This window comes from Hippichthys cyanospilos, chromosome 11, assembly GCF_059441005.1.
Source record: "Hippichthys cyanospilos isolate Australia breed blue-spotted pipefish chromosome 11, RoL_Hcya_1.0, whole genome shotgun sequence".
NCBI classification, from domain to species: domain Eukaryota; kingdom Metazoa; phylum Chordata; class Actinopteri; order Syngnathiformes; family Syngnathidae; genus Hippichthys; species Hippichthys cyanospilos.
This window is the reverse complement of record NC_142379.1, coordinates 97,522-110,931: the sequence shown is the minus strand read 5'-3', so window position 1 is coordinate 110,931 and position 13,410 is coordinate 97,522. Positions and strand designations below refer to the sequence as shown.

The window sequence follows — 13,410 nt, the reverse complement described above, 5'->3', positions numbered from 1 at the left end:
CGCTCAAAGCCTCTTTTTTGCCTCCTTCGCGCTCGCTCGCGGGCCGGACGCAATCCGGACGCAACGCGGCGGCGGGGACGCGCGGCGTATTCAGCCGGCCGGAGGCGAGGCGGACGTGGGCGCCGGCGTTCCTCGGGGGCCGCAGCGCCGCGTCATCAGCCGGCGGTCACGCTCGGCGCCGGCGGCTCCTTGGCGACGGCGGCGCGCTAATGGCCGGCCGTGGCAACGGCTCACGGGTCTCGGCGGGGGACCGCGGCAAACAATCGAGCCTCGGCCCGTCGTCAAATATTAACCGCCGCGTCCACACGTCGCCGCCCGCCTCTCTCTCGCCCTCGTTTCCCCCAAGCCCCCGGCCTTTTCTCCTCCGCTTTTTCCGTGGAGGCTTTGGCTCTTGAGGCTCTTTAGGCTCTTTAGGCTCTTTAGGCTCTTTAGGCTCTTTAGGCTCAGGGTTTCCAATCTGCCTTTTTTTTTGGAAAGGAGGCTTTCAAAGGAGACTTTTCCACCGGGCTGAGGGTGTCGGGGTTAAGATTGGGGATTTCCAATGGGTCTGTTCAAGTCAGCCAAGGTTCAGAAACTGCTCATAACATAAGTCGTTTGATCATAAATAACATAAATAAAAAGCCCTACATACGGGGTTATTTTTAAGCGTTACTATACCCGGGTGCTTAATAAAAAATTTTTACTATGCAATTGATTTGAATTCTTACTAAACAAAAAACAGTCTTATCATGCCTTATTGGGGGGGGGGGTTGGGGATTGACTATACATGGACTTTTTTAATTAGTGAAAACCTTACTATAGGTGGTCTTTTTCTTCCAAGTTCAAAAGCCCTATTGTCAATGGGCTTTTGTTAAGTATGGGGTCCCACCAGAATAACTTTAAGAAAAAACGAGTATGAGTGCAAATCACACATACAAAAAACTTAAAAAACTGAAACAAAAATAGATAATGAGAGAAAGCAAAGGGTTAAAAAAAAGGAGCAAACAAGAAAGAAAAAGCAAATGAGGAAAAGGATGCAAACAAATCTTTTTTTGTGTGCCTCTCCCTTGTAAGGTTTATTTATTTTTTCTGATTACCTTTTTTGTTTGCTTAGTATTTTGTTCCTGGTATATGCACTCATGCTCGGATATTCTTAAAGCCTTGCCATTTCTTTGATCATTAAAAAGACTCACGATAGGCTGTTTAGAAATTAGACCAATAAAAAGAATGCCTGATTGAAAGCATTATCGAGCGGAGCCGCGGAATCCCGGCAAAGCAAAGGTAGCGGCAGGCGGCGAGGCAAGCCGGGTGCGGGCGCTCGCTCGCTCGGGCGGACGGACGGACGGACGCTCACCATCCTTAATGGAGGCGCTCTAATCAAGTGCGCTAACGCGCTTTGTTTTATGGCCGCCGAGGCTTCCGGGGCCAATCAGTCCCAACCCATTGGGGCCGGCCACATTCCCGCATCCCCGCGCAGCGCGGCCCAGGCGTCGCGGGGGGGCGGGCGGCCGGCCGGCCTTTAAAAGGCGGCCGCCCGCGCCCCGACCCGCAGAACCAGCGCCGCTGCCGGAACCTCAAGCCGCCGGAACCTCAAGGAGAAAGTATGAGGGTTCGCTCTTGCTTCCGGTCCGGCTCGCTCCACTTTCGCGCGCTCCTTGTCTTCTTCTGGGCACGCTCCATTGTTTTGTTTTGCGTTTGACTCTGCCCGTGAAATTTCCACCCGCCGCAATCTAGACGACATTCGCGGCCTGACTCGTAGAAGGCGCGCCCGCGGAATTCTGAGAAGCTCTCCGTCCGGGAGCACCAAAGTCCCAATCCGGTCCGTCCGTTTTTGGAATCGCACGAGCTGGACGCCGTCCGTTTTAACCCTAAGAGGCAAAAATTGCGGCAAATTGACCTTCCCGTCGCCAAAATGCTCAGCGAGCGGAATGGGCCCAATTTAAAGGCGGCGCCTAACCCTAACCCTAACCCTAATAAAGCGAGGGGTAGCCGCGCGGTTGTTCGGTCCCCCTTGACCGCGCCTCCGCCTCCCCCTGAGAGGAAGGTGACCCGACCTTGGCTTTCTGCAGCCATGCGCCCGTGCCGACGCTCCCCGCTGGCGCTGCTCGTCTGCCTGCTGCTGTGCCGCCCGGCCCTATCGTCCCGGCCCGACCCGGAGCCGGAGCCGGACCGGGACCCGGAACTGGAGACGCTGCGGCAAGCGGCCCGGGTCGCCGGCCACCTCTCGCAGGTACGCCGACTCCGAGCAAACCGCTTTTTGTTTTCCGCCGCATTTTGGACTCCGGAGCGCCGTCGTAAAAAGCATCGAGGCGACTCGCGTCGACTCGCTCCGCGCGGCTACCCGCTTCGGAGCGTCGGGCCGGCTAATCCCCGGCCGGTTGCCCCCCCCCCAGGAGTGGAGCGAGCGGGCGGCGGAGGAGCTGCTGGCTAGGATGTCGGCACCCGAAAGGCGCTCGGTGGAGCCCCCCAACAACCTGCCGCCCCGCGAACGCAAGGCCGGATGTAAGAACTTCTACTGGAAGGGCTTCACTTCCTGCTGACGGCCCGGGCCCGCGACCCCGCTTCAATAAAGAGAGCAATGTCTAAGCAACGGTCCGCCTTTTGTCTTTGCCCCGCGCAGTTGGCCATCTGCGTGCGCTTTTCCAAATGAGTCTTTGATGGTGATGAAGAAAGGCAAATGTTGACACATTAGCATGTGGCTGTGTGCTTTTCTAATGAGACTTAATGGAGCGCCACAAAGGTGGACTCATTATATCGCACGCGCGCTCCGGCGCGGACGTACGCGCGCTCCCGCCGATACGTTTGCGGGAGTTACCGTCTCTGCGGACCCCGCGGGGAGCCCGCGAGTCCGGACCTCGAGGACCGGCTTCCACGGCGAGGGCTCCAATTGAATTTCGACGGCCGAGGCTAGGAAAGGCAACGGAGATGCAAAACGCATATGTGAAGACACGAGAGGTCGACGGGCCGCAAACGGACAAAAGAAACGAGACGCCGGAGGCGTGGGTCCGTTTCAACCCCCTCGACATCTTGTTTATTTCCCCCAAGTTGAAAATGCGCTCGAAGGGATGAGGGATGAGTAATGAGCTCATTGGCGCGTAGCCAAAACGCAAAAGCTTTTCGACGCCGAGCCGACGGAGGCGTCACGCGGCGACCGATCAAACGCCTGGCCGGAGGTGAATGTGCCCATCGGCCCCGCGTAATGCGAGGCGCGGACGCGGCGGGCGGCCCTCGGGGCACACGATGAGCCCGGCCCCCCGGCGAGACCCCCGTTTTCCTCCCGGCCTCGGCTCAAAACGGGCGCCTCGGACTCGTCTTCGACCCGGGGAGGGCCGGCCGAGGCTTTAGGGCCCGAAACCAAACGGGCGGGACAAATCCGGAGCCGCGACGTGGCCTGCGCGCGCGCGCGCGCGCGCGACAGCGACAGCGACCTGGTGGGCAAGAAGACAAAGTGCATGAAGATGGCTCATTTAACTAAAGTGTCGGCGGGGGGCGGAAGCATCGCGGCAGGCGCGCGTGACGTCAGCGCGGCCCTATAAGAGCGGGCGCGGCGGGACCCGGCCCCGACAAAAACACGGGCGAGTAAGGATGAAGACGTGCAGCTGGTCCCGGTGGTCCCGACGTTGGCTGGCGGCGCTCCTGCTGGCCGCCTGCGTCTCCTCGGCCGCCGCCGGTCGCGGAAGCGCCGCCGCGCTCGCCTCCTCCGAGCAGGTACGCGCGCTCGTGGTAAGGTTTGGAAAGGTCGGACCCGAAGGTCGCGAGAGCGACCTCCGAACGCCGGCTCGCCCGCCGCGAGCCTTCGTTCGCAAGCCGCGGCGGTAGCTTTTCCCGATCGCTTTTTCTCGACGGCGTCGCCGCCGCGTAAAGTATCTAGAAGCAAAGCCTGCCCGCCGCCTTGGAAAAGTGGCCGCGGTAGGAACGGGGCGACGGAGCTTCACCCGGAAACGTTTGCGTTGGAAGCGCGAGACAGGTCGATCTTTCCCGTCGTTTGGCGGGAGCGCCGGGCGGGCCGATCGCGACGAGGCCTTTTCTTCGTCATGAGCCCAAAGCTCCGGCGCCCAAAGCGCCGGCGGGGACGGTCCGCGGGCTCGCCGGGCGGGCTCGGTCGTCGGAGGGCCGAGCGCGGGGGCAAAGGCGGCGACCTCCCGGGACCTCGCCGTAAAGGCGCCTTCTGTTTCAGGAGCGGGCGGGCCCGTCCCCGGCGGAGGCGCTCCTGCGGGACCTCCTCCGGATGGCCGCCGCGGAGGACGAGCGTTGGGACGGCGCCGAGGGGGCCCGGGCGCGCGCCGCCCCGCCGCAGAGGTCCGTCGGCGACCTCCTCGAGGCGCTGGGCCCTCGGGAGCGCAAGGCCGGATGCAAGAACTTCTTCTGGAAAACCTTCACGTCCTGCTGAGCCTCCGGCTCCGCCCTCTCTGCTCTTTCATCGCAATAAAAACTTTTGGAGGATGTTTGGGCTTCTTCTTGTCTTCTCGGCAGACGCTCCGGCCCGGAGGCGCGGCTGCCGCCCGAGATGGCGGGGAGCCAACAGCATCAAAGAAAGAAATAGAAGGGCCGCGCGCGGCCGGCAGAGATAGTAGAGAGAGTAAAAATCCCGCCGCGGTTTGGCTTTAGCCACGTTCGCCTTCACGTTAACAAGTCAAGTCCAAGTTTCTTTGGAAAACGCAACGGGACTAATACCGTCAGGGTTTTTTTCCCGGTCAGCAAACGGGCAGCCGCGTGCTGGACCATCTGTAAATGGCGCTGACCAATAAACAGACAATTCCAATAGTCCGGGCGATCTGGAACCAAGGTGCGGACGCCTTTTTCAAAGTCATTGGCGTCCGGGGCCTTCTTCGCGGCCCTCCCGTTTTTGCTTTTTCCTTTGCAAACGATCGCAACTCGCTCCGAGATGCCGAAAGGAATTAGGAACGGCGAAGGAGCGGAAAAAAGAAATCTAAAAAGGACATCAAAACGTAAAAAGGACGTAAAAAGGACGTAGCTAATTGGGAGGAGCTCGCAGAGGAGCTCACGGCCCCTATCCGGGCCCCGAGTCGGCTCCTGGGCCCCCCCTCTCCGCCTGAGGGGGGGGGGGGGGGGGGGGGGGGGGGGGCACGTTTGTGCAAAGCGGTGGGCTGGGCGGAGCCTGCGTAGCGACGCCACGGATGACGTCAGAGAGCGTGTCTGCCGGCCGGTCGGCCTGCCGGCCCGGGTGTGTTTGTTTGCGAGAGGAAGAGGAGGCGGGCGGGGCCGTTGACGTCGAGCCGAGCGAAAAGAGGAGGACGCGGGCGGGCGGTCGCGCTCGCGCGCGCGCGCGCACACGGAGGATGGGTCTACGGAGCTGCGGTCGGTAGCGCTCTGCCTCCCTCGCTCCCTCCCTCGCTCGCTCGCTCTGCCGGCTCTGCTCGGCGCGGCGCGGCTCGGCTCGGCTCCACCATGAGCGTCGCGCTGCAGGACCTCCGCAACACGGTGAGTACGCGCACGCGCGCGCCCTCGGACGAGCTGTCAGTCATCGCGCAGCTCGCCTGCCGCGTGACGTCACCCGCGAAACAAGTGCGGGAAGGTTTGGAGGGGTGACGTCACCGAGCCGTCACCGTGGCAACCGGCGCTCCGAGCTCGACTTGTGGGGTCTAGGATGACGTCACGTCACCATCAGCTGACCTTTGTCAGGCGTGCTAGCAATCGGGCTAACCGCCGCGATTTTTTTTTCTTTTCTCTGCCGAGTCTCGTTCTCATCAGCGTCCTGGTCGCAACTCGAGCGTGCGTGTGTGTTGGGGGGGGGGGGGGCACACGCCCTGCACATGCCACTGTTTATGAGCCTAGTTTGTTCAGTGAAATTTGTGCGTGGGGGGGGGGGGGGGGCACGCCCACGCCCACTGCACATGCCAATCATTTTGCTTTGACCGACTCTTTATGAGCTTAGCTTAGTCAAATTTGGGCATGTGTTTTGTGTGTGTGCGTGAGAGGGATGGGAGGGGCGCTGCCCGCAGCTATCGCTCATCTTAATTCGGCAAACAAGTTCATTAGCCGTGTTTGTTTAGCGAGGCGCGTGCGCGCGTTCGGGGTCGAGCCTGTGAGTTTCCTGTCCGGGGCTCTCCGACTTCCTGTCTTAAGGCGCCCACCCAAGTTCCGCGAGAACAAAAGAAACGAGCGTCCCTCGCCGTCGCGGCCGTCGCCCTTCGCCTGCGTTTCCGTAGCCGCGTCACGCGCGCCACCGGGGGTGGAACAACTTTCCCCCCCGTATCCGACACGAGAAAGGTGACGCCGGGGGAGCCTTTCCGCCGGGGAGCCTTTCCGCCGGCCCCTTTCGAATAAACCCGGCGCCCGGGCCGGCCCCGCCAAAGATCTCAGCCGCCCGTTGAGCGGCGCGGGTCTCGCCGAACGCCGCCTTCCCGATCCCCCCGCGAAGAGCGAGCGCGGAGAAGCCGACCGACCCGCAGCCTTCCCGTCTGCGCCGGGCAGATGTCCAGCTACAAGCGAGCCACGCTGGAAGAGGACGAAGCGTCGGACACGGCGGCGGCCGAGGCCCCCTCGTCCCCCGACGGGCCGGAGGTCCGTGACCGCGCGGATGGCGGCGGCGGATGCGCTCTGACCCCGCGCCCTCCCTCAGGTGGGCTTCGCCAAGACCGGCACGGAGCTGCTGGCCAGAAGAACCAGGATGGAGCTTCTGCTGGGCGTCCTGCTGCTTCTCAGCCTGCTGGCCCTGACGGCTTGCCTGCTGGTCCTCGCGCTGGCTCCGGGTCCGGGTGAGAGAGTCCGGCGACCGCGGAGCGGACTTCCAAGCTATTTACAGACGTCCTTAAGGGGCGGGTGGTGAGCGGGCGCGCAGTGAAAAAAAAAGGCGTTAGGACCCAAGGCGCGGTCGTTCACCCCGGACCGGCCTTGGGAGTGAGCACCCGAGTGCGCACCGGCACTGCGCTACTCGGAAGCCGCACGCGCGCTCAAACCGGGCCGGGCCGGGGCGGGCCGGGGCGGGCCGGGGCGTACCGCGTCCGGCCCTCCCCCTGATCTGCGGCGCCCGTCCCGGCGTCCAGTCGGCGGCGGCGGCGGCCTGTGTCTGACAGAGGCGTGCGTGAAGGTGGCCAGCCAGATGGTGGAGGCCATGGACCGCGGCGCCGACCCCTGCCACGACTTCTACCAGTTTGCCTGCGGCGGCTGGATGCGCAAGAACCCGCTCCCGGACGGCCGCTCGCGCTGGTCCACCTTCAACAGCATCTGGGAGCAGAACCAGGCGCTCCTCAAACACCTGCTGGGTGAGCGCGGCCCGAGGCCTCTTCCTCAACTGCGGACCGGTCCCGTTCGGGTCCGTCCGCTCCTCCGCTCCGCCGTCCTCGCTCGCCCGCTCGACGACTCGCCCGGGAGTCGCTCGGCTAATTTGGCCGGCCGCTCACTTCGCCCGGAATATCTTTTGCTTCCGGTCGAAGGGGGGGGGGGGCGATCTTTAATCCCGCCGACAGTACGGAACGACGCTCCGGCCTCGGTCAGGGCGACCTTACTGACCCCTTACTGACCCCTGACGCTAACCCTCCACGCGGCGGCCCGGGGTTTTGAATCCCCCCCGACAGAAGCCAAAATTAAAACGCGCCGAAAAAAGACAAAGGTCTAAGCGCCGCGGCGGTCGGTTTGGTGGACGGATCCGGATCGTCGCTCGTTTCCTCGACGAGTTAGCGGCCGATCGGTCGGCGGACCGCCCCGCCCGTCAGCGGCGCCCGACGGGATGGCGCGGCACGGTTTCCTTCACGCCGTTCCAACGGGCAGTCCCTCGCCTTTGCGAGGAGCGAGCAGGGGAACTCCGCGGTCGGGCCTTCCGGCTTCAAGTGGAAAGAAGGAGCGGCGAGGCCACGCGAGCGCTCCGCCCATTTCCCATTTCCCGTTCAGAGAACGGCACCTTCAATGGCAGCAGCGAGGCCGAGAAGAAGACGCAGTCCTACTACCTGTCTTGCCTCAACACGCAGAAGATCCAGGACCTGGGCGCCCAGCCGCTGGTGGACCTCATCGCCAGGGTAAGAGGACGAGCGATTTGCGGAGCGGCGGCGGCTTTCAGCGACGGCCGTGCGCTCAGGTGGGAGGCTGGAACCTGACGGGAGCGTGGGACAAGGACAACTTCATGGAGGTGCTGAAGCTGGTGTCGGGACCGTACCGGGCGCAGCCCTTCTTCAGCGTGGCCGTCGGCACCGACCCCAAGAACTCAAACAGCAACGTCATCCAGGTTAGGCCGGCGAGCGACCCCGCCGGCGCTGGCGCCGCCGCTCGATTTCACCGCTCCCCCTCAGGTGGACCAATCGGGGCTCTTCCTGCCGTCCCGGGACTATTACCTGAACAAGACGGCCGACGACAAGGTGAGCGGGTTAGGGTTAGGGTTAGGGTGCGCACGCGGCCTTTTGGCGCGCTAAGCGCCGGTCGGCGCAGGTGCTGCAGGCGTATTTGGACTACATGGTGGAGCTGGGCACCCTGCTCGGAGGCTCGCGGGCGTCAGCGCTGGAGCAGATGCGTCAGATTGTGGACTTTGAGACGCAGCTGGCCAACATCACCGTCCCGCAGGACCAGCGGCGAGACGAAGAGAAGATCTACCACAAGGTCACCGTCGCCGAGCTACAGGTGAGGAGGCCCCCGCCGCCTGGGCTTCGGGTTTTCACCTCCGCCGCCTCCGCCCCGCAAAAAAGGCCCCCGTCGCCTGCCGACCCGGATCCGCTGCCAGGTTTGGGAACTGGCGCAACAATACGCCGAGCCTCCGCTGGAGGGCAGGAAGTCCGACAGAGGCGTTATTTTTTCCCCGTTCGGCCTCTGGGCACCGGGCTTTAAACTCCCCGTTTTGGTTCCTCGATAAAGTCCGGGTTAGGGTGAGGCGCCCCTCGTGGAGTCAGGCCATCGCTCAAATGCGTTCGGGGGAGTCGAGTTGATTGCGCGAGGCGGCCCACGACTTTTGGTCGCGCGCGCCGCCCGGGCGAGCTCGCGCGTGCGCATGAGGTGGCGGAGAAGGAGGGAGAGGACGATGACCGCGACGATGACGATGTGGCCGCGTCGCCGGCCGCCGGCGCGCGCAGACGCTGGCTCCGGCCGTGGACTGGCTGGACTTGCTGTCGTCCTGCTTGTCGCCGCTGGAGCTCAACGACAGCGAACCGGTGGTGCTCTACGCGCGGGAATATCTGCAGCAAGTCTCCCAACTCATCAACGGGACGGAGCGCAGGTGAGCGGGTCCGGCCGTCGCCTCCTCGCGGCGGACGATTGGTCCGGCGGCCGTTTGAAAATGTGTGCGCGTAGCTTGCTGAACAACTACATGATTTGGACGCTGGTTCAGAAGAGCGCGTCCAATCTGGATCAGCGTTTCGAAAACGCTCAGGATAAACTACTGGAAAGTCTCTACGGCACCAAGAAGGTACGCGAGCTCTACTCCGCCGCTTTCCTAAACCGGGGAGGAGCTCCGGAGTCCCGGTCGGACCGCGCGGCACCGACGTCAAATCCCGTGAATAACGCCCGCCGCTTGGAAAGGCCTCCGAGCTAAGCGCGAAGCTAAGGAAGGAAGCCTTTTGCCTTTGACCGATGGCTTCCGACCCAAAGAGCGCGCTCGTTAGCCGGCTGACGCGCGCTCAAACCCGCGCTCAAACCCGCGCTCAAACCCGCGCTCAAACACGCGCTCAAACACGCGCTCAAACACGCGCTCAAACACGCGCTCAAACACGCGCTCAAACGAAGTCCCGGTCGCGGTACCGTTTCATACGCCGGGCCGCCAAAGCGCTTCCGAACCGAGCCGAGACGGCGACGCGAGCCGAGCGGGAGACGCCGTCAAAGCGGCCGGGCGGAAGAGGAACGGTTCCGTTGGTTCCGCGGATGGAGCGGGCGGCAAATCGGCGGGGGCGCCCCTCGTAAGGCTGGGCTTAGGCGTTACTCACGGGATTCGAGGCGGGCCGCGAGCCGGCTCCGCCCCCCGCGCCCCGGACCGGCTAACGGCGGCCGCGCCCGCAGTCGTGCGCGCCGCGCTGGCAGACGTGCATCGGGAACACGGACGACACGCTGGGCTTCGCGCTGGGGGCGCTCTTCGTCAAGGCCACCTTCGACAAACACAGCAAAGACGTCGTGAGTCAGCGCCGCCCACCCAACAAGTCACTCGTTCTTTTCTCCCGCGCGAACGTCATCGGCTTCCGATCCCGAGCCTTTGTGCTGACTGACCTCGGACTTGATGCGGAGATGACGCGGCTGATGTCTGGATGGACGGATGATCTGTCTGTCTGCCTGTCTGTCTGTCTGTCTGTCTGTCTGTCTGTCTGTCTGTCCGTCCGTCCGTCCGTCCGTCCGTCCGTCCGTCCGTCCGTCCGTCCATCCGTTCGCTAGGGCTTACCGCCAATAGGATGGCAACATACGGCAATGTCGTTTAGAAACGAGTCACGTTCGAAGGCCTATTTTTTCCCTCCGCACACGTTTTCCCGCGCCCACAGAAAAGGTCTCGCCGTCGAAAAGAACGAGTGACTTTTTTTGCCCTTTTTGGATTTTCGGGGAGGGGACGGCGACGTGTGGCTTTGCGCCCCCCCGGCAGGCCGAGGAGATGATCGACGAGATCCGGGCCGCGTTCAAGCGAGCTTTGGAGCAACTCGGCTGGATGGACGACGACACCAAACGGGCGGCTAAAGAAAAGGTGCGGCGAGCGCACGCGAGGAGCCGGCGCCGTGACGCCCACGCTGTTGCGCGCGCCGCCGTCAGGCGGACGCCATCTACGACATGATCGGATTCCCGGAATTCATCCTGGACGCCAAGGAACTGGACGACGTTTACGAGGGGGTGAGTTTGCCGCGGAGACGTCCGCGCTCCGATCTCGCCGGGCGTCCCCATCCGAAGGCGGGGGAAAGCCGTTCGTCCGTTCGTCCCCCCGTTCATCCCCGAGCTCGTCCCCGAGGACGCGAACACTTTGAGCCGGAGTTTGGGAGGGAGGGAGCCCCCGCCCCATTTCGGGAAGCCGCCTCGCCCGGCGCCCGCCGGCCCGCCTTTGAAAAAGCGCTCGCCGTGCCTGTCTTTCAGTACGACGTCTCCGAAGAAAGCTTCTTCCAGAACATGCTGAACTTCTACAACTTCTCCTCGCGGGTCATGGCCGACCAACTCAGGAAAACTCCCAACAAAGACCAGTCAGGAGACACGCACGCCGCACATCTTCATGTCGCGCGCGGCGCCCGGCGCGCTCGAGTCCGCGCGGCCCCTCAGTCGGGAAAAGACCGGAAGAAGGGAACGGGGACCGGGAGAGAGCCGAGCGTGGAGCCGACCGCTCCCGAGGATCCCGAGAATCCCTTCCGGGCGGAAGGCAGGGGCCGAGCCCCGGCAAAAATCTGCCGTTCCGTTTCTCCGCGGGGGCCGGAGAAACGGAACCGCTGTCGACACGGGTTTTTCTACCCGATGATCGTTTTACCCGCATAGAGAGAGCGTTTAGCATTTTCTTCCAAAGTTTCGAGCAGCGAAAACGAGCGCGGTCGCGGCGATTTTTTTTGAGCGGGACATTCAAGCCGTTACGGTTCTTTTGCGATTCATAAACAAATCATGTCAATGACGTGACAAGAGGTGATTTGTTTTCTCCCTCTTGAAGCGCGGATGTCTTGATAGCACACAAAATAGCACAAAATAGCACACATCTATGGGATAATGAGCTCGTCACCCCTATTTTCACTTTACGCCCCATACGGTCTCGTCCGATCTCGACTTTGTTCCAAACCGGACGTGCGGGCCGGATCCAACGGCGGAGCTAACGCCGAGGCTTGCGCTCAGCTTGACACGCGTTTTTGGAACGGCGGGCGCTAAGCAGCCGCGCGCCGCCGCTCGCTCCGATGGGCCCCGAGGCAACGCGGCAGTGAGGCCGTGCCCCGTGTCCTCGCAGGTGGAGCATGACGCCGCCCACGGTCAACGCCTACTACATGCCCACTAAGAACGGGATCGTATTCCCCGCCGGAATCCTGCAAGCGCCGTTCTACGCCCGGGACCATCCCAAGTCAGTGGCCGGCGCGCGCTCGCCATCGGCCTTTTGCGCGGCGACCCGTCCCCCGTCCTCCATCCTGAGGGCGGGCGGAAAAAATTCACGCCATCGGGGGGGGCCCGGTCCGCCCCCGCCGCTCACGTCCCTCTCGCGACAGGGGCGCTCACCCCCGCGTGCGCTTCGGGTCGGGGGTCGCTGTGCGATAGGCCGGCGGGCGGGCGGGGGGGCGAAGCGCCGCTTCGTTTTGCTTTAGCGCTCCCCCGCTCGCGTTTGCGGCGCAGGGCTCTGAACTTCGGCGGAATCGGGGTGGTGATGGGACACGAGCTGACGCACGCCTTCGACGACCAAGGTAAGCGGCCCCGGGCCGGCGGGCCGGCGGGGCGCCGCTGACGCCGGCCGCTCGCCCCGCAGGGCGCGAGTACGACAAGGAGGGCAACCTGAAGCCGTGGTGGCGCAACTCGTCGGTGGAGGCCTTCCGGCGGAGGACCCAGTGCATGGTGGAGCAGTACGACCGATACGCCGTCAACTCCGAGCGCGTCAACGGCAAGCAGACGCTCGGGGAGAACATCGCCGACAACGGGGGCCTCAAGGCCGCCTACAATGTCAGTCCCGCCGTCCGGACGCAGGGAAAAAAACAAAAACCCGGGACATCCGAAGGTTCATGGTCCCGCGGCGTCCACCCACAGCTCCGTCAAATTGCCGGCGGCCGTCCAAACCATTGGACGGTTTCACAAAGCGCCTTTCAAATGCCGCGGCGATAATAAATAGGTTTGCGTTTTGAAACGAACCCAAACTTTTTCCCAATGAGCCCGTGAGCTCACGCGGGAAAAACGCTCCCCTCGGAAAAACTTGACCGAAAGGCCCCCCGTGGCGCCCGCCCTTGTGTCCAGGCGTACCAGATGTGGGTCCGCAAGAACGGCGAGGAGGAAAGGCTTCCCGCCCTCAACCTGACCAACGAGCAGCTCTTCTTCGTCGGCTTCGCGCAGGTGAGAGCCGGGCCGGCCGACGGGGTCCGACGGGGTCCGACGGGGGCGACCTTCTCAAAAGAGGGCGCCGCGCCTGCCTCGCAGGTGTGGTGCTCCGTCAGGACGCCGGAGAGCGCCCACGAGGGTTTGGTGACCGACCCGCACAGTCCGCCCCGCTACCGCGTCATCGGCACGCTCAGCAACTCGCCGCAATTCAGCCGCCATTTCCGGTGCCCGCCGGGAAGCCCCATGAACCCCGGCGGGCGCTGCGAGGTCTGGTAGACCTCCGGCTCGGCCTTTGGATTTCACCTCACTCTTGGACGACATCGCGGCGACGACGACGCAAAAGAACTGTCCGTCGCGGTGACTTCCCGTGGCCCGTGTCCTTTTGTCGCCGCGGTAACCGGAACAGACGTTTGCCATGTCGCCGGGTGAAATAAAACGCTCGAAAGGGAGACGCAGAGCAAAATTCTGCTGGATTTCCAAGAATCAAAGCAAAACACGCCGCCGTGAAAATCGAGACGCGGTCAGAGGGGGAGTCCG

General features: G+C 63.3%; 3 protein-coding genes across 4 annotated transcripts; all 3 read left to right on the top strand.

Moving 5' to 3' along the window:
• The first annotated feature begins 1,277 nt into the window (after nucleotides 1-1,277).
• On the top strand, nucleotides 1,278-2,550 carry LOC148415315 (somatostatin-2-like). 2 transcript variants are annotated; one of them, XM_088428464.1, is made up of 3 exons: nucleotides 1,278-1,580; nucleotides 2,049-2,209; nucleotides 2,373-2,550. In XM_088428464.1, the coding sequence occupies exons 2-3, from the start codon at nucleotides 2,051-2,053 to the stop codon at nucleotides 2,517-2,519; spliced, it is 306 nt and encodes a 101-aa protein (XP_088284590.1). In that variant the 5' UTR covers nucleotides 1,278-1,580; nucleotides 2,049-2,050; the 3' UTR covers nucleotides 2,520-2,550. The 2 variants fall into 2 exon arrangements, with proteins under 2 accessions (XP_088284590.1, XP_088284591.1); XM_088428465.1 differs by lacking the exon at nucleotides 1,278-1,580 and having other exon boundaries at nucleotides 1,987-2,209.
• Nucleotides 2,551-3,557: 1,007 nt separating this feature from the next.
• Nucleotides 3,558-4,422, top strand: LOC148415314 (somatostatin-1-like). Its single transcript, XM_088428145.1, has 2 exons — nucleotides 3,558-3,687; nucleotides 4,157-4,422. Exons 1-2 carry the CDS (start codon nucleotides 3,565-3,567, stop codon nucleotides 4,367-4,369), a joined length of 336 nt encoding a protein of 111 aa, XP_088284271.1. The 5' UTR covers nucleotides 3,558-3,564; the 3' UTR covers nucleotides 4,370-4,422.
• A 726-nt stretch (nucleotides 4,423-5,148) lies between these two features.
• ece2b (endothelin converting enzyme 2b) lies at nucleotides 5,149-13,322 on the top strand. The gene is made up of 19 exons (XM_088428144.1): nucleotides 5,149-5,421; nucleotides 6,415-6,504; nucleotides 6,563-6,698; nucleotides 6,987-7,205; nucleotides 7,831-7,955; nucleotides 8,015-8,161; nucleotides 8,226-8,291; nucleotides 8,362-8,550; nucleotides 8,997-9,139; nucleotides 9,214-9,328; nucleotides 9,916-10,026; nucleotides 10,484-10,582; nucleotides 10,648-10,725; nucleotides 10,963-11,066; nucleotides 11,807-11,917; nucleotides 12,184-12,251; nucleotides 12,314-12,504; nucleotides 12,793-12,888; nucleotides 12,973-13,322. Exons 1-19 carry the CDS (start codon nucleotides 5,389-5,391, stop codon nucleotides 13,147-13,149), a joined length of 2,298 nt encoding a protein of 765 aa, XP_088284270.1. The 5' UTR covers nucleotides 5,149-5,388; the 3' UTR covers nucleotides 13,150-13,322.
• The last annotated feature ends 88 nt before the right edge of the window (nucleotides 13,323-13,410 follow it).

Coding starts and splice junctions, on each gene's coding strand:
- ece2b (XM_088428144.1), top strand. CDS start 5,389: ATGAGCGTCGCGCTGCAGGACCTCCGCAACACG. Junction 9,329..9,915: donor GTCTCTACGGCACCAAGAAG/GTACGCGAGCTC, acceptor CCGCGCCCGCAG/TCGTGCGCGCCGCGCTGGCA. Junction 11,067..11,806: donor AAAACTCCCAACAAAGACCA/GTCAGGAGACAC, acceptor GTGTCCTCGCAG/GTGGAGCATGACGCCGCCCA.
- LOC148415314 (XM_088428145.1), top strand. CDS start 3,565: ATGAAGACGTGCAGCTGGTCCCGGTGGTCCCGACGTTGGCTGGCGGCG. Junction 3,688..4,156: donor CGCTCGCCTCCTCCGAGCAG/GTACGCGCGCTC, acceptor CTTCTGTTTCAG/GAGCGGGCGGGCCCGTCCCC.
- LOC148415315 (XM_088428464.1), top strand. CDS start 2,051: ATGCGCCCGTGCCGACGCTCCCCGCTGGCGCTGCTCGTCTGCCTGCTG. Junction 2,210..2,372: donor TCGCCGGCCACCTCTCGCAG/GTACGCCGACTC, acceptor CCCCCCCCCCAG/GAGTGGAGCGAGCGGGCGGC.